General features: G+C 33.0%; 1 protein-coding gene and 1 long non-coding RNA gene across 2 annotated transcripts in view; one reads left to right on the forward strand and one right to left on the reverse strand.

Annotated features, from left to right (window-relative positions):
- The window catches only part of LOC143254547 (uncharacterized), a 45763-nt gene that overhangs the window by 15410 nt on the left and 5713 nt on the right, over window positions 1-24640 (reverse strand). The window contains exon 2 of the long non-coding RNA XR_013030249.1: window positions 23818-23983. This is a non-coding gene — a long non-coding RNA (uncharacterized LOC143254547). The remainder of the gene's footprint in view (window positions 1-23817; window positions 23984-24640) is intronic.
- Window positions 592-21482, forward strand: LOC143252519 (twist-related protein 2-like). Its single transcript, XM_076504771.1, has 2 exons — window positions 592-1420; window positions 17128-21482. Exon 1 carries the CDS (start codon window positions 731-733, stop codon window positions 1409-1411), a length of 681 nt encoding a protein of 226 aa, XP_076360886.1. The 5' UTR covers window positions 592-730; the 3' UTR covers window positions 1412-1420; window positions 17128-21482.

Raw genomic sequence — 24640 nt, forward strand, 5'->3', positions numbered from 1 at the left:
GGTGAAATGGCTGAGCTAATGTCACGCGAAACTCAAAATCATTGTTGTTGTCATATTCATAATATATATGTTCCAGTTCGACTAATTTGGCCGACTGTGTATTCATTTAGCCTTTAGTGATTTATCAATTCTACACGGAAAGGAAAAACTAAAGAACAAATTCAGTTCAGTAAAAACGTTTGTAAATGAAAGTGATGCTGTGTCTCCCAAGTGGAACAGCAATAAGTCTACGGACTTACAACGCCAGAATCCGCGGTTCTATGCCCGCGGCAAATAAGTAGACAAGCCACTATGGAAATATTGGTTGTTGTTGTTTTTTGGTAGTTCCTGTTAAAAGTTTCAGGAAAATGATTTAAACATTAGTACGGAATGTTTCCATTTGTATTTAAATCCTACACGAGCCATTGAGATAGTGAAATGCTCCAGGTTTACTGTAGCCAATTATTGTTCTTCTATACCGGTCTCCACATAACTGTAAAGTTTCCTGATTGGTTATGTAACAGCTCTCTGTGCATCGTGGCTTTTGATTGGTTCGCGGCGATTTTCTAGCTTTCATTACAAAACGAAAAAGATGCTTTTAGAAATCTATACACTCTCATCTGTGTACAGAATAGATACACCACGTGCTTACATGTGTTAGCTCTAGGCTTTGCTTGAATGTTTGACAACATCGTATCAAAGGTTATTTCTGTTGTATTCACAGCTCATTATTTAGGTGCTTAGCTGTGTGATGTCCCCCGCCACAGCGATGACAGATGACCAGCTGAGTATCTCTCTTAGTAACTTCCCTGTTACAGAACTGTCACGTACCTCCAACGCCACCTTGTTGAGCTACCCTACTGACCATCGAACTCTTGGCCAGCCTGAATTTTCTCTCTCTCAAATACCGCCTGTCACAACCTTTCTCACACATACCGCACAACACTATGATCAGCATTGTGGAGAGAAGGTAATGTGTGCCATAAAAACAGAATTGTCTTCCCCTGTGTTCAGTGGACGATGTATTGATCATCCACAAGATCAACGTAAACGCCGCTACAGAAAGTGTCCCGGAGGAGGAAGCAGGGACGAGATCTTTGAGCCTGCCAGGTCGAGGAAACGAAGCTGTCAGAGTTTAGAGGAGATGCAGAGTCAGCGAGTGCTGGCTAATGTGCGAGAGAGACAGCGCACGCAGAATCTGAACGAGGCCTTTGCGGCGCTTCGAAAGATCATCCCAACCCTTCCCTCCGATAAGCTAAGTAAAATACAGACACTGAAGTTAGCCACTCGCTACATTGACTTTCTGTACCAAGTTCTCAGGAAAGACGAACAGGACGTCAAGCTGACTAGCTCGTGCAGCTACGTGGCCCACGAAAGACTCAGTTATGCCTTCTCCGTGTGGCGAATGGAGGGAGCTTGGGCAGGACATTAGGAAATGCAGGTTGGTCGTCTCTGTTCTTCTATGTTAGCTTATTAAGTGTCTTCCAGATCCTGAAATGTGTTTATATGGTAGAAGTGTTGATAAAAAAAAGAACAGATTCAATCTGTATGATAATACGTAAGTTCTCGCCTCAAAACTAGCAAGAAACTCATGTTCATACGAGATTTATTTTATGTATTATTTCAAACAGAACCAAATATATATAAATATGCATACATAGAATGAATTGATACTTAGCTATCCATGAACTACGTAATACTAAAACGTCATGAAAACTTGTACTTCATTAAGACAAGTCTGATGGTTTGGGGTACACTGTATTTTATCTCGGCATTGTTTAAGATGATTGCCACCCAATGTGTGAGGTTTTCTTTATAACATGTTTCGTATTTTTAGTTTAAAATTTTCCTTAATTTGCTGGTTGAATACTGTTACGTACACAATGTATTACGACTTCAAATAGCCGGACATTTTAATTTTAATTTAGAAGTTAATTTAGTGTTAATATTTATCCAATTTATGATATTTGCCAACAAGATTGATACACATAAATTTTCAACACAACTATACTTTTATATACAAACAAAGAACATTACAATTTATAATAACGGTTATTACAAATATTTATAACAAGTGATGGCTTATGTGCAAGAGCTTTACAAACTTACGGATAAAACTAAGTCTTATGTTTGGTCTAGAACTAAATATCTTATCAACGGTCCAGGTCCACGACGAGTTATGAGTTGATATTCTCTCATCTAACGCTATCTTTTCTTGGCTAGCTTCACGCCCGTTTAAGCTGCCTTTATCTAAAGAGATATTTAATGTCTTAAAAATAATAACGTCCGAAGTAATTATCTAAAATTGAACTGTTTGTAATGTTCAAAATCTATAAACGTTCCTGGTCAAGCTCTATAATTTTTATTTAAACTTTTGCAACCTTTGCTGGTTAAGTACTAACGACATCTTGAAGATTTAAGGAGCACTCTGTGATCTCCAAGCACAGAATGTTATTCTTGAGTCATAGTTTATAAACAGCGCAAAGTACTGTCTTTCAGTCATAGTTTATAGTCTCTGGCTAGTACAGCGTTAAGTCTTCAGATTTACAATGCTAAAATCAGGGTTTTGATTCCCTGCGATGGACCCAGCAAATAGCCTGATGTGGTTTGTTATAAGAAAAAAACACACAAAAAACACACAGACTTTATAAACAGAGTATTATTATTATTGAGTCTTACTTTATAAACAACACAAAATATTATTCTTGAGTCATACTTTATAAAGAGAACATTATTATTATTGAGTCATACTTTATAAACAGAATATTATTATTATTGAGTCATACTTTATAAACAGAATATTATTATTATGAAGTCATACTTTATAAACAGAATATTATTATTATTGAGTCATACTTTATAAACAGAATATTATTATTATGAAGTCATACTTCATAAACAGAATATTATTATTATTATGGAGTCGTAATTTACAAACAACACAGAGTATTATTTTTGTGTTGTTATTAATCATCGCCTGTTAACGTTCCTACTGAACAAACAGTTCTTGCGTCACAGTTTATGAACTGTTTTGTGTGTGTGCGTGTGTGCAAACACTTGGTGCAAACCCATTTATTAGTTGTTAATAAAACAAATAGATAAATAAACAAGTAAGCGCAACCTCTACAGAAGAATACTGTATCTGTTCTTAACACATGAGTCACCATTAAGACCAAGTAGCTTCCTATTAAACGTAAAATAATACATACATACACAAACAAACAAACAAACAATCAATACACAAACATACACGATATTTACAAACAAGCAAATACAACGTCTAAGCAGAAACAAAAACGACATATATACACAAAAAGCACGACATCTACATACAATGTTTCTAAATTGTGTTCCGAGATAGAAAAATGTAATTTGATAATGTCAGAAGTTAAGGAAGAAATCGTTAAGAAACAGAGCCAGCTTTGTTCCTTCAATTCTAGACATCAGTGTAACACCAAGGATTTGTCGTTTAAATTATTAACAAAAGATTTAGGATAGAAATCAGCCAAAACCTTTCTTTCATCAGCGAGTTGATTATTAAAAATGTATATTTTGTGCCGTTTACAAATGTTTTGTTTTAGCGTTAGTGTTAAATGATTAGAGAAAATAACGAGGCCATCTTGAAATAAAATCGAAAACATAGTGCAATAATAAATAAATATATTTTGCAGTAAATCAAGTCAAATATAGAAAAGTAAAGAATATATTTCAAAGTAACATACAGTGACAAAGCATAAAAGTGACATTAATTCAAACTTACACAAATATTTTAAAGTAAATATGTGTAATTATTATATTCAAGATAAACTGCAATGAACGAAAGATCGAGGAGCTAGACGACACAGAATCCTTGTAAACGAATAAAACCTTCAACATTGTTAAGAAAAACAAATCTTACGCATGTTTATCGACTGTCCATAACGTGGCGTGAATAATATGTTTGTTTTGTTTTTGTTTGTTTGTTTTAATTTCGCGCAAAGCTACACGAGGGCTATCTGCGCTAGCCGTCTTTAATTTAGCAGTGTAAGACTAGATGGTAGGTACCTAGGCATCACCACCCACCGCCAACTCTTGGGCTACTCCTTTACCAACGAATAGTGGGATTGGCTGTCACATTATAACGTTTCTACGGTTGAAAGGGCGAGCATGTTTGGTGCAACAGGGATTCGAACCCGCGACCCTCAGATTACGAGTCGAACTCCTTAACCACCTGGTCATGCTGGGCCCTCGTAAATAATAGTTCTTGTACTTGGTTTTGAAATTTATTATTTTAAAATTGACATTATTATTTTAAATTGGCTTTTTGACATATAAGTACAACACTTATCTTATCAAAGCGGTCAGAAGAAACCATTTACAAAATAAAAATACTACGCCATGTTGGTAAAATGCCTTAACTACTTACCTTTATATTTTGTAAATCTAAATACGTCGAGGCTCTTTTCCAACATCCATGATAGCAGTTTGGTCTGACAATGAGGTTGGATTGTCATTGTTTTAGTATATATCACCAATGTTGTTTTCAGTTACATGAATCAAGGATGTTTCTTTAGTAAACGGAGTTTGATTTTTTATCCTAATCCATAGATGATTACTTTTCACTTACTGATGACTTTTGAAGAATCCAAAACTGGTTTCGACACTTTTGCAGACATCCAGTTTTATATCTCCTCAAAACTTTAGTTTCACTTTCATTTATGATGAAGAATTATTTTCTTTTTTGCTGGACACGCCATACATTTGGTTGCTCATTATTTGCAAATAAGTTTTTTTTTTCAGGTCCTATGACTAACTGGGCATATCTGCTATCCACTCATCTTATATCTGGCTGACTTTAGCTTCACACTGTCTCCTCATCTTATCACTGACTAATTTTGGCCACACGATATCTCGTCATATTATCACTGGCTAACTTAAGCTTCACAGTGTTTAATCATCTTACCACTCACTAACTTTAGCCTCACACTGTTTTCTCATCTTATCTCTGATTAACTTCAGCTTCACAATGTCTGCTTATCTTATCATTGACTAACTTTGGTTTCATAGTGTCTCGTCATCTTATCATTGACTAACTTTGGTTTCATAGTGTCTCGTCATCTTATCATTGATTAACTTTAGTCTCACAGTGCCTTCTCATCTTATCTCTGACTAACTTTGACCTCACAGTGTCTCTTCGTTAAATCTCTGGCTAACTTTAGCCTCACATGGTCTCCTCATGCTATCCCTAAATAACTTTAGCTTCACAATGTCTTCTCATCTTATCACTGACTAACTTTAGCTTTATAGTGTCTCCTCAACTTATAACAAGCTAATTCTAACTTCACAGAGTCTCATCATTTTGCTATTTTAGCCTTACATTGTTTTCTCACCATAACTTTGGCTAACTTTAGCTTCACACTGTCTCCTTATCTTATCATCTTATCATTGATTAACTTTGGACTCACAGTGTTCATCATCTTATGACCGGAAACTTTAATTCACAGTGTCTCCTCATCTTATAACTAGCTAACTTTAGTCTCATAGTGTCTTTTCATCTTATTATTTACTAACTTTATCCTTACAGTGTCTCCTCATCTTATAACTAGCTAACTTTAGTCTCATAGTGTCTTTTCATCTTATTATTTACTAACTTTATCCTTACAGTGTCTCATCTTATAACAGCTAACTTTAGTCTCATAGTGTCTTTTCATCTTATTATTTACTAACTTTATCCTTACAGTGTCTCCTCATCTTATAACTAGCTAACTTTAGTCTCATAGTGTCTTTTCATCTTATTATTTACTAACTTTATCCTTACAGTGTCTCCTCATCTTATCATTGATTACTTTTGGCCTCACAGTGTTATATCATCCTATAGTTGAACAGCTTTATCTTCACAGTATTTCTTCATCTTATAACCAGCTAACTTTAGTTCACAGTGTATTCTCATCTTATCATTTGCTAACTTTAGCCTTACAGTATCTTCTTGTCTTATCACTAGCTAACTTTGACCTCACAGTGCCTCTTCACTATATCTCTGGCTAATGTTTAGCCTCACATATTTCCTCATCCTATCACTGGATAACTTTAGGTTCATATTGTTTTCTCATCTTATCACTGGCTAACATTAGCTTTTCCACATTCATGATCTCTGTTAAATGAATATTGTGAAGTATGAAGATTCATCCGTACTCATCATAATCATCTCGAGTAATCGATTCTAACTTTCTTAGATTTTTCTCAGACATGAAAAACTGTTCAAACACTATTCCAGCAGTCAGCACTACGTCATCAATGTATTCTCGATTTGATGGTTAAAGTTCATATCTCGTTACATGACCATTAACCTACACCCACACTAGTGTTTCAGCTTCTTAACTTCGTGCAATAAACTCTTTACTAAGAAAACATAAAACGATTTATTTATGTTCATTATTTAGCTGTAATGATTTACGACAGAGAGAACAGTTTAACTGTCCAGACTACTTTTTCCGAATTTCTGTAATTTCACAACCGACCACAACCATTACTGTAGAATAACCTCCAATTCATTCTCTCTTTTAATTAATTAGTGTCCTATAAGGACATTATGATAACATACGTCTTCATCTTTTGATCATATTGCATTTAGACATTCATTCATAAATGAAGAAATAGAATTTCTTTATCACACGAAAGTGTTTGAAGAAAACTTGAACTTATAAACACACTTCTAAATCTTCATCGCAAAGAAAGGTGCACTTACTGATACGTCTACGTAACTATACCAGTTAAAAAAGTAATCTTCCATTTTTCTCTTAACTTGGTTCTTAACATCATTTGTGGTTTTGTTTAGTCCTCCCTGTTCAGCTTCACTCCTGCTTTCCCTTAACTTGATTTATAACACCAATTTCAGATTTCTTTAGTCCCTGTTCAGCTTCGTTCATGGTTTCCTTTAACTTGGTTCTTAACATCACTTGCGCTTTTGTTTAGTCCTCTCTATTCAGCTTCGTTTTCCTGATTTCCCTTTTCGGGATATCTTTCTGTCTGATGAACTATAGTGTTTATGAAAACGATTTTACATTAAATTCCACCTATTGGTTCCGTTATCTGTTTGTCAACTGTTTATCAAACAACGAAAATTTAGTCAAACTGGGACTATTTTTCCAATTTCAAACTCAACTTATTCCATCAAGCTTGTTTACATCAAGTTACCTGTTTGAATAATTCTTCCATCACTAATGGCTAAACTTAAACTAAGTGTGGGTGTACTGGTCTTCCTCCTTACTTTTACATTACATTAGGTCTTCCAGCGAATTTCTCTAGTTTACTTAAATTTTCTAGGGGGGAGGTATCAAATGAACATAATGTCCACATGGACCACTAAAGTTATATAATTATATTTCCCTGACATAACAGCTGTATTTGGGGTCATTCTGTGGTCCACTGGTTAGTATCTAGTGTTTTAATGTTTAAGTTACCTTTAAAGTCTCGTGTACTTTAAGAGCTTTAAGAGTGATGGCCACATTCCAATATTTGGCCAGATAACAGTACACAAAGAGATGACAGTGTGACCTTTTGGTGAGCTACCTTTCCTCTAACCCGTCATAACTCTCGTGTAGCTCTGCATAAGAGTCTTAAACATAATTTTCAATTTGCGGTGATTTTCTAAATTAATCTTTTTGGTTGCTTCTCTACACATACTTTGGGGTTAGAAAAGAAGTCTTTTTAATGAAAAAAAACAAATTCACAACTTTTACTTTAATTGTGACTTTTATACCTGTACTCATAATGACATCAGTGAACTCATCAATAAGTTGTATTACTGTTATTTTTAATAGATGTTTGCCCGAAACAGTTTACGAAACACCAAAGAAATGTTATTACGACAATATAACTCTATTTATTCTTATATATAACCCACATTGTTCACATTACTGTTAAACATTTAGATCACTCCTTCCTTGTTGTAGTATTCCATTATAGATACGTAGTGCCTCAAGTGGATCTCACAGACAAGAAGCCTTATTCTACACAACTTAGAGGAAGTTACTTTCCTTATTAAGAAATATGGTTGTATCCTCACGGTATAGTAGAAGTCTTATCTGGTTTATATACAAGTTTCTGATATTCTTTTTATAAGAGCTAATTTTGTGGTGTATTTAATTATTTTACGAATGCAGGTTTATTAAGTTGGCTCTTTACAAGTTTCTGGCTTATAGGGAGTATGAATACAAAATTATTGTTGAAGCTATACTTCCTATTGAAGCTGAAAAGAGGAGAAACACCTCTATCACGCAGTCATCTTAACGTTACGTGACAGATATATCCAATATAATTTCGTTAAACGTATATATCCAAAGCTATCGAGCTGAGACGTCACGTTAGGCTCATCTATTGCTGTTTTTTATAATATGTTGATAAAACTTAACAGCTGCAAATGCTTCAGGAATAACAGCCTGCAGTTGAAACGTCACGAGTTCGTATATCTAATTTTTCTAGAAGGACTTTTGTGTAACAAAATAAAAACTCTAATATCCGTTCTTAAACACAAACAAGCGGTAAAAAAAAAAACATCGAAATAGTTAATTTAGTACCATTCGAAGTACTGGAAACTCCAGTAATAATATCTTTATTATAGGTAAATTTCGTTGAAACTAGCATCTTTATAGGACTAAATAATTCCAAAGATTTAACAAGTCCCGAACAATAATATAATTAATTGGAATAGACAATTAACGTTAAGTAACATGAATAAATAAATAAATATATTATATATATATATATATTAGTGAAAATAAATAAATACATCCAAATGAAGCCAAATAAGTAAAACAAAATCATGAGAAAGGACTGCGTTAAAAACAGCAAATCTCAACCTCTGATTAATTATATTATAACCATAAATGTTCAATCCATAAGCAAAATACGCTGCATATCTTGTTTAATTTTAATGTGTTTTGTTTGCGGATTAAACATTTATAGCTATGATATATATACATACACTCATATCTTACATGCTTTATCTCAGATTAACACATTCTCATCCAAGGTTATATTTGTGGAATTCCACTCTTGCTCATCTTCGTTTTTGATAACGAATAGTGATTGGTCTTTTAGTGTTATTAGGTATAAACATGGTTCATGTTATTTTCAAAAAATAAGTGACATGGACTTCTATGAAAGTCCCTTTAATTCCCGGAGGCCCGGCATGGCCAGGTGGTTCAGGCACTCGACTCTTAATCTGAAGAACTCGGATACGAAACCCCGTCACACCAAATTTGCTCGCCCTTGCACCCGTGGGATCGTTATAATGTGACGGCCAATCACACTATTCGTTGGTAAAAAAATAGTTCAAGAGTTGGTGGTGTGTGGTTATAGTCATAACCTGCCTTCCCTCTGGTCTTACACTGCAAAATTAGGAACAGCTAGCACAGATAGCCCTCGTGTAGCTTTGCGCGAAATTCAAAAACAAACAATAGTTCCCAGATCATGTCACTCATATCGTTTTTATTTTAACAATAGGTATATTTCCATTTTGTAATGGCCCGGCATGGCCAAGAGGTTAAGTAAGCTCGACTCGTATTCCGGGGGTCGCTGTTTCGAATTCCCGTTATACCAAACATGCTCGCCCTTTCAGCCGTGGGGACGTTATAGTGTTACGGTTAATTTAACTATTTGTTGGTAAAGGAATAGTCCAAGAGTTGTTGGTGGGTGGTGATGAATAGCTGCTTTCTCTCTAGTCTTACATTGCAAAATTAGGGACAGATAGTCCTCGAGTAGCTTTGTGAGAAATTCAAGCCAATCTTTTTGTGATAAATAATCCAGTTGAGAAATAAAGAAGAAACAAATTATTTTTTATAAGAATTTACAGTTCAAGTGTTTGTGTGGTAATATATACGTACATGTAATATTTTTTTGTGTTGTGATACAATAGATGTGTATACAAGTTTACGTTTTCCTGACTGAACATTATTTTAAAACCATAACAAAAGCTTAAGAATAAGCCTTACTAACTCAATATCCCCTTACAAATTTTAAGTACTGAGAATAACGTTTGAATGGCATGGATTTAACAATATATTGTGCAAATCCAGATCACTCATAAAGGAGCGAAGCGAGTTTTCTTATAGCAAAGCCACTTCGGACTATCTGCTAAGCCCACCGTGGGGAATCGAACCCCTTATTTTAGCGTTGTAAATCTGTAGACTTGCCTCTGTACTAGCCGAACGAAGCGGGAATGAAAGTGTTAAAAGATAAAAGGTTAAAGTAATGATAATTCGAATTATTTATGTATAAATAGCAGAATTTAATTCAAAAATATTTACTACTGAGGAACCCGAATTTCATACACGTGTAAGTGTGTGTGAATTTAATAATTTCAATTAACTTGGTGATGTGTGTGAATTTGATAATTCCAATATACATGGTGATGTGTGTAAATTTAATAATTTCAATATACATGGTGATGTGTGTGAATTTAATAATTTCAATTAACTTGGTGATGTGTGTGAATTTAATAATTTCAATTAACTTGGTGATGTGTGTGAATTTAATAATTTCAATATACATGGTGATTTGTGTGAATTTAATAATTTCGATACAGGTGGCAGCGTGTTTGTACTTAACAATATCAATACTGGTGACACTGTGTTTGTATTTAACAATAATATCAGTATAGATCGTGGTGGATCTTTATTTAACAACTTCTGTTTTTGCATTTCAATTAACAGTACCTGGTAAAAGACCTGAAACTAATGGTAATTTTATATTGTATGAACTAAACCCTAAACTCTGTGCATCTATATATACAGTTATAATTAGAACTGTAGTTAGAAACATTATCCGATGGAGCTCTGGACGTAAAACTCTTTATGGTACATCTGATTGTTCAATTATAATTCTAGCTCGACCAATATAATTTTGTGGTCTGGAAATTCGTAACTTCCTGTGTTTTCTCTGGATTACACAACGCCATTCATTAGATTGAAACAATAACTGTTATAAGATGAATGTGATTTTATAGCTTCGGTTTAGCGTCTGTTACTCACCCCTGCGGTAATAAAGTTTGAGTATCACGTTTAAGATTATCATACATTTTAGGCTTAAGAATGAAATCTATTACACACATCAACCAGTAAGAGTAAAGTGATTATACAACTATAAACTAAGGCCTCTGGTGTTGCGCCCCAAACATTTAATATTAGTAAACTCGTTTATTGTTGAAAGTTGGTGTTTTTGTATAAAAAATTACTTTTAGAAAGACCCTCTGGTGGCTCAGTGGAAAATCTGAAGACTTATAATACATTAAATTTGACACAGCACTAGTAGTCCATTGTGCAGCAACAAATCAAATAGAATTTTGGAAATATATAAGTATTCTACTTGAAGCATTTGCATTTGGTCTTCTAAGTTTTGTGAAAAAAAAGTGAAATATTTCTCTATATATAAACAATAAGTTATATACGGTTTGTATAGTCCTGATATGGGTAATTTCGGTTTCAATGATACGGTATGAGCACATGGGCTCAGAGATCATGTTGAGGTTCAAATATAATCATTCCTTGTTTTGAACTGCTGATCAGGGGAAGAGTAGGCAATGGCATCCGTTACCTTAAGGGTTTTGTATGGTTTTTAAAACAATAAAGCAATTGACTGTCACTTTTATAACAAACCCACAGCTAATTCCTTTTTCCTCCACAACTAAATAACAGGTATCGGATTTTTGAATTTGAATAAATTCAGATTAATGTTTTCTTATAAATATTGTCAAAATCTCGTTATTCACTTACTATCTTAAAATAAATCAGTTATTAATAAATGTGTGAGAAATTTATGTAAAATAATTTCTTGCTTTTGACTACTGATGTTAATAAAGTACGTAGTTTGAGTATATAGGAATTTCTTTGTGATTCGGAGCTCATGAATTCCATTTAACTGTACGTGATTTTATATTTTAGATGTTATATTCTTAAAAAAACATTTTAACTGTTGATATGATGTTGGTGGTGGTTTCTCTAAGAAAAATACAAGCGATTTTCAGATACTACTTGAAAATCTCCTTAAAAATCAGTCACTTGATACTAGTATATGTTTCATGTAAGTCATAACTCAGCCTAATTAGACTTAACTACTGTGATAACATTTAAGACAAATTTCTTAGCCTAATATTTTTTTAAGGCTGTATTTCAGTAATTATACATACAGTTTGTATGCACACACTATAAGGCAAACCTGGTGTGTACTTCTAATGCCAAAAACAAATTAGTAATAATTTTACAATCCATACAAAGAAAGATAAGTTCTCTTTCTTTAGATAGAGAAGTCAACTTACACAAGTCATGCCTACACTTGATGTTAATAAGAGAAATAAAACAATGTGACAAAAGTAAGAGTAAACAAATCGTATGAAGAAATATCTACAAAAAGTATAACACACGAGGCTTAGCTATTTACCAACATCATTTCTCTAAATGAAACTGTCTGTCAATTTATTAAATTTCTAACTTTTGTCATTAGAAGGGCAACTTATTCGTTATCGACTCTACAGTTTAAATTCTGTCCCTACCCTCTCCAAGGGCTCGGTGGTAAGTTAGTGGGCTTATAACACTAGAAATTAGGTTGTCCGTATCCACAGTGGGCAGAGCGCAAATTGCCCATTGCATATTCTTGTGCTTCACGACAAGTACACATAACTTTCATATATTAAGTCTTTACACCCAGACTGATGTAGATTTAGAAATTGATTATTTAATACTTTAAGACATTTTCTTTTTTCAGTGACTCTGGTTTATGAAGTAGCTCATGAATTCTGGTATTCTCAGATAAACTATTTTATTCACGAGTATATGTTAAATAAGTCTGCTTAATAATAAGAGGATAAAGAAGGAAATTTGTGCAATGATCTGGATGTGAAGATTCGACTGAGTTTTTGGCTTCATAAGAAGTAAACAGACGGAAACGTTACATGTCAAGTGAAGCAATCTTTATTTATCACACAACAACAGTATGTGTGTGTGAGTGCTTGCCCAGACACGAAACAAACGACCTTGTTGGATTTAAACAGATTATTTACTTTTCATATCTCCAGATTAATTTCTGCATAGCTGAACAAAATGAAAACCAGTAAAACTGAGCGAAAAAATTTCTATAATGCAATAAACTTCTGTTTCTTTCTGTTACGAAGGGGCTACCACATCACTGTTCACTCTCTCACAGCATTCGTCAAGTGGCACATACAGACTTCATCCACTCGGCCAGCAAAAGCACACAGCAGCATTTTTTTCGCGGGTAAAGTAGGTGCTATGTGGTATGAAAAACTTCAACGGTTTTATGGGCCAAGTGTCAAACGCAACAACTGTATATAAACAAGGTATTTACACAGAAACTTAAAACATTTCCACATTACTTAAGATGGTGGAAAAATATATGATATACTCGTACAACACAAGGTCTGTTTCATATTGATAAAAGTACTTCTTATGCTGTAATTCATTATCATAGAGATGTCTAGGTTATCAGTAGGTATTTTGTAAACCTCCATGTCTGTAACTTGCGGTTAGGCAAAACATCCAGTTAGATGTTTTTATCGTACTTTGCAATGACCTTAGTTTCAACTTTATGGAAAATAAAAGTACCTTATACGGGAAAGTGACAAAATTTGTATAACCTGTGTTAAAATCTCTGAACTATGACCTAATAAGAATAATTTTCTCTCTCTCTTCTACAATAAATTTGTTAGGTAATGCTAAAGCTCTCAATCCTTCTAGAACTTTCGTAAGCAACTTTTTTTCATGTATTTCCTGAATGTTTTGCTCGTGCATTTTGTATTTCAGCTATTGGGTCATTCCATCTTACGTTGTTAACTATTACACTTGTCTCATCAGATTTCGTCTTGCACATTTGGTTTTATCATTCTTTTTAAAATAAACCTACTGTGACCTTAATTATTCAATATTAACTTCTTATTTTATTCCGAAAATTCTTCTAAGGATTTTTTTTATTTTAACCTTCTTGTTTAGGTTTATAATTGTTGTTTCTTTAGCTCTTATTCACCAGCATTGGCTTCGAATGAGCTGTAACAAAACCATACATAAATATGTGTATAAAAATACGTGTACTCGTCTACTCTAGTCGTTAGATCCACATTTGATTCTCATTGGCCAGAAACTCCAGATGCGTAGCAGCTGCAGTGATACCTGACTCTTTACACCTGACGGCCAAATAAAAAACTAGTAAACAACATGTCAAGACAAGTTGTAGTTTCTGTCAGCTGTCTGTATGTCATTAGCCACCAAATGTCGACGAGCTTTATTTCATTCTAAAATATGTGAATTAGAGAACTCGACAGTATGTAAAGTATACTTGAGTGACACATAACGCATATTTTCGACATTAAAAATATATTGTAGTAGCTGGGAACAAAGCGTGGTTAAGACTTGTAAGCCGCTTGCCGAAAATAGATGAATGGGTCATATTTAATTAAGCATGAATAGTGGTATTTCAATACATCTTTTATGATCTTGATTAAAATTAAACCTGGTGGATGCGTCAAAAAGGTCTTTGATAAAATGTTAATGTTATTTGAGGTGACATTAAATTGATTGAACTGTCAAAATATTCTTGTGACTTTGGGTTATATGAGTCATATAAATATGTGTGAAATGCTTTTGTTTTTTACTCTACATTAAATCAGAAGTCACCGATGTGATGACCACTCAATATCGTTTTGAGTTAAAATGTATTAATGTGTCATAATATAACCTATAAACAGCATGAAAATATCCCTGTAACTTTCGAATAAAATAGTCCTAATTAGCATATTGCGATCCGACATAAATTAGACCAAAAGTATGTGTTGGTATATCGTTGCAACTTTGGATGCAGTGATAAAATACAAGTAACTTAAGGATGAATCAGGTCTCATGAATATTCCAAAATATTTTTGTTACTTCGTGTCAAGTTATACTTGACAAATTTGGCAAAATATTTGCATTTCTCATACCAGAAGTGAATGATAAATTACACATTTTTGTTATTTAAAGTTTAAGAAGTCTTTGTGAGGATATTAGAAGATCTCTGTTATATTAAGTTTCAAAATTCTTTAGGGGATTTTAAAATGTCTTTGTTACTTTAAATTTAAGAAGTATTTATGGAGATGTTAAAAATGCTTTACTTTAAGTTTAAGAAGTCTTTAGAAGATGTTAAAATTTCGTTTTTATCTCACCTGACGGATGCGTTAAATAAATTGTTCATTGTGCTTTTCACTAAATCAGTCTTAAAGAATTTCGTTTATTTATCCTTAATTTCAGACTCTGGTATATACATGTATTGTACGTGGTGTTCGGTTAACCTACACTTGATAAATTTATCAAAACATTCATGTATTTTTTCCAATTAAACTGTACGAAATCACTTGACAGTTATTTAACTTTTAAACTGCATGAATATGTATAATAGCATTATTATGACTTGTAGAAGAAATACTTTGATATTTTACCGTATTACATTATACGTTTTATAATGGCTATGTTCAGTTATATATATATTTATAGTTAGCTTGGTTGTAATGAATGTGCCTTACTATTATATCTTCAGCTTAGTTTGATTGTGATGAACGTGCTTGATTATTGTCTTCAGATTAATTTGGTTGTAATGAATGTGCTTTATTCTTATGTCTTCAGATTAGTTTGGTTTTAATGAATGTGCCTTATTATGATGACTTCACGTTAGTTTGGTTGTAATGAATGTGCCCTATAATTATGTCTTTAGATTCGTTTGGTTGCAATGTTTCTTACTATGATATCTTTAGGTTAGTTTGGCTGTAACAAATGTATCTTATTATTATATCTTTAGGTTAGTCTGGTTGTAATGAACGTTTCTTATTATTATATCTTTAGATCAGTCTAGTTTACAACGTTTCTTATTATATCTTTAGTTTACTTTGTTTGTAATGAATGTTTCTTATTATTATATCTTTAGTTTGCTTTGTTTGTAATGAATGTGCCTTATTATTATATCTTCAGTTTACTTTGTTTGTAATGAATGTTCCTTACATTGTATATTTTAGTTTAGTTTCGTTGTAATGAATGTGTCTTATTATTACGTCTTCAGATTAGTTTGGTTTTAATGAATGTTACTTGTTATTATATCTTAAGTTTACTTTGTAATGAATGTTCCTTATTATTATATTTCTAGGCCAGTTTCGATGTAATGAACGTGTCTCATAGTTATAGTTTTAGGTCAGTTTGGTTGTAATGAATGTGCCTTATTATTATGACTTCACGTTAGTTTGGTTGTAATGGATGTACGTTATTATTATGTCTTCAGGTTAATCTGGCTGTAATCATTGTATCTTATTATTATATTTTGGATTAGTCTGGTTGTAATAAACATTCCTTACTATTATATCTTTAGGTAAGTTTGGTTGTAATGAATGTCTTTTTATTCTATTTTTAGGTTAGTTTGGTAGTAAAGAACGTGTCTTATTATTATATCTTTAGTTTACTTTGTTTGTAATGCATTTTCCTTATTATTATATTTTAAGTTAGTTTCGTTGTAATGAATGTGCCTTATCATTATATCCTTAGTATAGTTTCGTTGTAATGAATGTTTCTTATTATTATACCTTTAAGTTAGTTTGGTTGCAAGGAATGTGTCTTGTTATTATATCTTTAAGCCAGGCTGTATTTTTCTTCCTTTCTTTCTCACGCAATTCAAGTTATGTTTACACTTCTGTATATACTGTTTAGTCTTATAAAATCACACAGCACTTCAGTAAAAGTTTTGTTATAATTAACGTTTTCCACAAATTAATGTTTAATTACTGAAGTATATCTAATTCTGATATCCTAGGATATGTATCAAGAATTACAATACGCAAGATATATGTGTATATACGTGTGACTTTACTTAAGCTGTCTAGTGTTTCTGTAACCCAAACTCTTACCTTACCTTGTAGTATTATTTGTTTGAAACATGATTGTCGTACGTCTCTAATTATTACAAGTATATGAATTTAATAAACTATATTAATAGAAACTGTATCTCTATATATGAGATAAACGTTATTCATGAGATGTGTAACTAGATGATGGATGGATGGGCGAGTGTGTCGTTCGGTGGATGGATAATATAATTGGTGTTAATAACAATTAAACTGAAAACTGTTTTATTTTTTTGTCATTTCAGGTGCCTCTCAGTTATTCAATCACAAATTGATGTAGTGGACCTGTTTCACGAGCGTTCAACTCTTCTGGATAAATAAGTTTAAAGTTTTTATTGCATAATCAGCATGACATCAAACAAATGAATCATTTAAAGTTTATCCGAAGACGTGTCTGAACTTTGCCAGTAGTAGAGAAACTGTTCTCAAAGTTCGTTGCTGTGTTACTACAGTGAGAAGACAGGATCGGAACAAGAAGCTGTATTCGTCGTGTTCTGGATCTATAAATGTTCTAATTGGTCAATTAAAATTAAATTTTTTTTTTTCAGATGAAACATTTTTGTGAAAGCGATTTTATTGATAACTGGTTTAAATTACCAACAGCGTCTAAAGAATTGGTTTAAGTTATCAACAGTGTTTAACGAACTGGTTTAAGTTTCCAACAGTGCTTAAAGAACTAATTTAAGTAACCAACAGTGTTTAAAGAACTAGTTTAAGTTACCAACGGTGTCTAAATAATCGGTTTAAGTTAAGAACTGATTTAAGTTACCAGCATGTCTAAAGAACTGGTTTAAGTTACGAACAGTGCTTAAAGTACTGGTGTTAGCACCAATGTCTAAAGAACTGGTTTAAGTTACGAACAGCATTTAAAGTACTGATTCACGTTACCAATAGTATTTAAAGAACTGTTTTAAGTTAACGATAACGTTTAAAGAACTCACGTTCAGAGAAGATTTTTTCCCATTTATCCATATTTGATTTATGACATGTGAGTATATGAAAACATTATTTCTCCACTGTGGTCTTACTAAAGCTATTTATTTTGACATGAAGGTCACAATAAGACATTCAACTGTTACTTTGTCCCTCCCTTGATCTTCTACTGTGAAATTGCACAATATTTTTATAAGTGTGTGTGTGTGATATTATGACTTTTTTGCTCTTTTTTATACCTTAAGTACAAAACTATACAATGGACTACTCCGCGCTGCACATCACGGGGAATCGACATCAGAGTTTTATAAAGTTAGTAATCCTCAAGCTAATCCACTGAACCAGTGGTAAACGACTCATCGTGAACGCGTAAAAATACGTCAGTGACGATAGTGTTTACAGTAATACACATCTCTTGAAAATAGATTTTGATCTCAGATACATTTCAACATGTTGAATAAAAAAACGTCATTATTTTATTTGAATATGAACGCTTTGATAGAGAAGCTTATGATAGACCGACAATAAAATTAGAGTTTCAGGGTCAAATGGTCAGTTTTGTTAATACATACATCACCATCTCTGCATGTTCTCCCCTGCCGCCCCTAGACAAGTCATCGCGTAACTTTGGAAACTCATGAGAGATCTTCATCGGTTTATCAGTCCAAGCCTTGTCCTTCTAGATAGCAAAAGACTAGGCCTACATACATTCGTAAGCGTGGGCGCGGGAAATTGTGTCTGGTGTGACTCGTTATACAAACAAAACATCCAGTGTAGTGTAAAATCTCACTTATTAAAATAAAGATATATATATAAATAAAATTCATTGAGAGATTGTAATGATGAGAGAAATTTCCGGTTCAAACAAACTCCAAGTTTTAGATATAAAAGGGAAAATTAGAGTTTCAACTTCACATTTAAGTTTATAAACTCCTTCATGCCAAAACAGGATGTGTAGTTCAAACTGTTGCTGACATTTCCGTTTACATTACAAGTCTTTAAGTGTTTATATCTTTGTAGAATTATCAGGAACAGAGCGCCACTCGGTGGAGAATATCGTTACAAGTGTATGAACTATAACATTTTGAAGTGAGATGGTGCCGAGAATCGCTAAAAAATGTGCCTGTAAAGATGTTTTAAAAACAGTAACTAAAAACTCGAGTGCTTTAATAACTGGTCTATTCTTTCGTAGAGTCCTCATGAGCAATAAATCGCTATTCAAAAGTTCTCAAAACGTTTTAAGTAGACTCTTTTTCTTTTCTTTCTTTTTATTTTACTTGGCTTATTATTTTCTAAGCTGTGACATTTTCAATAAATCTCATGATGCATTTAATAACAAAAAATGTCTCTGGCGAAGTTAAAAGAATTAAAAAAACAAACTTTCCATAAAACGACTTAAAGTTAATTGCTGGAACTCTTTATTCGGAAAGTCTCTTTAAATAATCAAATTGGTGACAGTTTTCCTTTGATCTCCTTTGCTATCAAAAAGTCATACTAGCTAAGCCTCATGCATACTTAAATAACGATTCACGTCTTGAAAACATAGCAAAGACTTGTGAAACTCATTTTATAGAATATTTCGAACTATATTTTGTACGAAATAAAACTACGTCGTGCACACTACATCTTCCTCCATAACCCACATCTAGTGTTTGTAATATCACACCTTTCCCTACATCTAAGAATCGAATCCAGCAATGACGTTATGTTAGTTTCTTTGAAAATTAAGCTAGAATTGTTTATTACAATTTGGGCTTGGTTTGGTTTGTTTTGAATTTCGCGCAAAGCTACACGATGACTTTCTGCGCTAGTCTTCCCTAATTTAGCAGTGTAAGGCCAGAGGGAAGGCGGCTAGTCATCACCACCCACCGCCAACTCTTAGGCTACTCTTCTACCAACGAATATTGGGATTGACCGTCACATTATAACGCCCCCACGGCTGAAAGGGCAAGCATGTTTGGTGTGATGGGGATTCAAACCCGCGACGCTCGGATTACGAGTCGAGTGCCTTAATCACCTGGCCATGCATGGCCAACAACTTGGGTGTATAACTATTAGCATTCTATGTCATTATTGTGACTTTTCAGAAGGTCGTTTTTTTATCATCTTCCTCGTTCGTTTTTTTCAATAGGGACGACTGAATACTTAATTTAAAGAAAAAGAAAACCATTTATATTTTACTCTATTTATCAAATACTAGAATATAATAACAGTTAAGAGATGGTTCATGTATCTGATCAACTCGTTTGTTGTTACAATTGTTTTTATTATAAGCAGTATCTGACTAATGATACTTTCATTGTCAATGTTATGGTAGACAGCAACTTATCTGACTAAATGTACTTTCATTCTTGGTGCTATGGTAGATAACATGTTATCTGATCATAGGTACTATCATTGTTAGTTTTGTAGTACACAGTATGTAATCTGACTGAAACTACTTGTCATTGTTAATGTTGTGGTATACAGTATGTTATCTATACACTTTTGTTATGTTATCTGACTAAAACTTTCATTGTTAGTGTTCGATTCCCGTCGGTGGGCTCTGCCCGATATGAAATTTTTTTACATACATTGTTAGTGTTTGATATACAGTATGTTATCTGACTAAAACTACTTTTTGTTGTTAATGTTGTGGTATACAGTGTGTTATTTGACTAAAACTACTTTCATTGTTAGTGTTGTGGTATGCAGTATGTTATCTGTCTAAAACTACTTTCATTTTAAATGATGTGGTATGTTATCTGACTAAAACTACTTTCGTTGTAGTGTTGTATTTAAGATATGTGCTAAAGTTGTCATGTTGGTAACTAGCAAACATATATTTTATCAAGTGACTAGTTACACTTTTTAGCAGTATGAAGTGTCCTTGTTTAGCTACTTTATTAACTGAAGATCTATGCAAAATACAAATCTGTTTGTATGACTACAAGTGCCTTCAAAGTTAAAAACAACGCGTCGGATATTAGTTAACCCTGTATGAATTACAGCTAGTAACGGAGATAAACATTAATAACAAAAAGATTTAATCACCTAAATTATTAGAAAATCTGATGGTCCATTGTATACAAGGTGAATACCTGAGTGACCACAAGATAAAAAGTGTCATGTACTTATTAAACAAGTGTACTGTTGCAATATATTTGAAAGTGCAATTACGTAAATAATTGAGTGTATAACGTACCATCGATGTTTCAATTTTATATGTACATATTTAGTTAGGATTTTTGTACAGTATTGTTATGAGCGTGCACATATATGAATGTATCAGAAAGTCACCAAGTAGGAATGACATCAATTTATTTTCGATCTTACAAAATTATTTGTGGCAGTCGTGGTGGCCTAATATTAAACCAAAGATTTCGAAGGATTTACTGAAAAAAGTGGTTTACATGTTTTATGGGAATATATTTATGCTTAAATATTTTTAACTTGGAAATAAATAACTAGGTGTTTTTATAAGCTGAATTTATAAATCGTGTTTTATTCAGATGTCATTTTTTGTCACAATGGAAGGATAAACGGAAACTTTCTAAAAGTTGAACTGTTTCTTCAATACAACAAACAACGTTCTTATAAAATCTTAATCTTTCTTAAACAACGTATATGTGTTGTATCCTTAATTAAAAATAAATAAAAAACAACTGCTTCATTCTTCAGAAAGGTATATTTCTCGTTTTTATTTTGTCGAAAAGTTTCCTAACATATTTCTGGTTCGGTTTGTTTTAAATTTCGCGCAAAGCTACACGAGAACTATCTGCGCTAGCCGTCTCTAATTTAATGGTGAACGACTAGATGAAAGGCAGCTAGTCATCACCGTCCACTGCCATCTCTTGGGCTACTCTTTTGCCAACGAATAATGGGATTGACCGTAACATTATAGCGCTCTAACGGCTGAAATGGCGGGCGTTTTTGGTGAAACGGGAATTCGAACCCGCGACCCTCAGATTACGAGCCGAGTGCCTTGTCCACCAGGCCATGCCGGGGCTAACGTAAAAAGAAACATAATCAGTCTCGATGGTTACACTGGTAATTGACTGAATACATAAAAAATACATAATTATAAATGTGTTGCACTTCAATGTACACGTGCAACACCGCGCATAAATCTCTAATTTCTTTTATTTGGCTTTGACTATCAAACGTCACATAAAGTTTTGACTTTTGATCATAAAATTGGCTGCAAGGAGTTACAATTTTCATTTGCTACAACGTCACATACACGTCCATTTTCAAAGACGACAATGTCACACATGCATAGGTCTATTCTTGGAGTGGGACTAGGTTTCACAGTTTCCAACGTCACATATAAAAATCCGTTTTTAAACTGGAACTTGGCTCATAGGTTACAAAATTACACATAATAGTCATGGCTGAAATATAATTTGATTTGAAGATTAAACATCACATTCTTAAACTTTAATAAGGCTACAACGGTTCTAGCATCATAAAGATAATTTCTCGAACGTAAACTTATATCTGTAGGATACATGGAGTTGTGGTCCAGTATACTTTCACTGAACGTAGAGTTATTTTTGTAAGATACACGGATCGTGGTCCAATATACTGAACGAGTTATCGTGGTCGTGGTTCAGTATACCTTCATTGAAAGTAGAGTTATTTCTTTAGGAAACACAGAGTCGTGATCCAGTACTTTCATTGAAAGTAGAGTTATTTCTATATCTAGATTCAACGTTATGTTGAAATGTTTATAAAAATAAATCCTAGTTCAAGGACGATTATCAACTGTACTCTAACGTTTTATCTTTTTACATGTCCAATGTTGACATAGATTATACGATCTAATATAGAGTTTTAAGATCTAGTTCTTAGGCTTAACCATGCAAAGTTTTCCTTTTTTTTTTTTTTGCTATTAGCCACAACTGATACGATGGTCTAAGGAGCGAAATTTAAGCATGTGACTGGTATACATATATAAATATATACTGCTAACACAAGGATTCTGTCGTCAGCGGTAAGTACGCGCGAAGGTTTAAGCTCCAAAACCCGGGTTTGATCCACATAGTAAACATACTTCAAATACACCTTTGAGTAGCTTTGCGCTTAAACAAATCAAACCCTCGTCGTTTATCTTAAACAGAAATATTTGTTTATATCAAATGAATATTCTTGCTCACTGGTCAATAAATTTAACAGTAAGACAAATCGATATTACAAATTCGTTGTGTCTTAGATTAATTAACAGGTTTGATACTTCCAAATGTATTATTTTCCCGATGAAATCTAGAGGTAAGTAGGAACAACATAAGGTCTAACATGCAAATTATTACTGAATGAAATGTTGTCTTTTTCATATCTAGTCCTTCATTTTATTTTGGATTGTATTTTTATTCTAATATTTTCCGTGAATCATTTCCAATTTTAGCTACACTGTTCTTAAGCCTACTCATCAATATCAAAACACGTGATGAATATTTAAAGAGTAATTCGATGGGCTGGAATTTAAAAGCGACATCTTGCAGTGTTCTTCGAGAGCTTTTCATTTACTTCCAAATGTTTAAAATCACTAAAGCTTGTTCAGTACTCCCCCATTAGTGTTAACTTTCAGTAATCCTAGATTAGCATTAACTCATTAATTCTAGATTAGAATTAACCCTAAGTTAGCGTTAACTCTCGATAATCCTGGATTAGAACTAAATTTCAGTAATTCTAGGTTAGTATTGTGATATTTTCAGATAAAACTGATTTTTCTAAAGAGTAAATGAAATATTTTCGCTATATGAAAGATGTATTAAAAGAGTTCTGCTAAAATTACGTGCATCTGTGCTAAGGAATAAAAACCAATTAGACAAAAATATGTAAGACACATAGAAACCATCTTTATTATTCATAACAAAAGCAACAGTGTTTGTGTGTATCTGTATATGCAACCTGTGAATGAGGGACATTCACCTTTACTAGAGGGGTAGCATAACCAGGTTGACGTTATAACTTCAAAACTAAAACTACGTTATTGGTTAAATAGATAACACCAGGCTTACCTAAAGCGACTAGCTCTAACCACAATACTGGTCAATCCACTAGAAAATAAGGGAGTTTGTAATCTCGAGAAATCACCTGACCCGCCATTGGAGGACACTGTTTTCTACCTCCCTAAACAAAGTGCAAATGTACTGGTATACCAACCATGGGCACTTCAGATGTTATCTGAAATGAATGACAAAAAAACAAAGATAACTAGAGTGAAATGAACAGTTTGACAAATTAACATGTTTATTGATCATTTGTTATTTGAAATCAACACACACCTGGAATAAATGAATTCTAATAAATCCTATATTGAAATAAGAAGGTAGAAAAAGAACCCCACAACATTATCACTTACGAAATCTATATTAGCATGAACTCTCACTAACATTAGATAAACATTAACTTTTATTCATCTTATATTAGCATTAATCCTAAATTAGCGTTAAATTATCATTAATCTTAAATCGATGTTAATCTTCACTAATCCGAGGTTAACATTAATTAATATTAGAGTAACTGACAGTTATATTAGAATAGCGTTTAATCTTAGTTAATCATAGATTAGTATTAACATTCTTTAATTCATAGGTTAAGTTCCATAAAACCCAGATTAACGTCAGCTATCGATATTCTCAGGTTAAATTTAACTTTTAAAAATAAGACCTTCTTTACATCCAGTTACTTCTATATGAAATATCTTTTATGTGATCGCTGACGTTAAATTTTTAAATATTTCCAAGTTTTATAGTTTATCAAAATCATGACTGATGGCAAGTGGTGGGTCTTTCCTTTCTGAAGAGATGTTTTTTTCAGTTATTCTAAACGTTTTATTGT

The sequence above is a fragment of the Tachypleus tridentatus genome, chromosome 6 (genome assembly GCF_004210375.1).
Source record: "Tachypleus tridentatus isolate NWPU-2018 chromosome 6, ASM421037v1, whole genome shotgun sequence".
NCBI classification, from domain to species: domain Eukaryota; kingdom Metazoa; phylum Arthropoda; class Merostomata; order Xiphosura; family Limulidae; genus Tachypleus; species Tachypleus tridentatus.

Bases quoted from the DNA above. Each gene is read 5' to 3' on its own strand.
- LOC143252519 (XM_076504771.1), top strand. From the start codon at position 731: ATGTCCCCCGCCACAGCGATGACAGATGACCAGCTGAGTATCTCTCTT.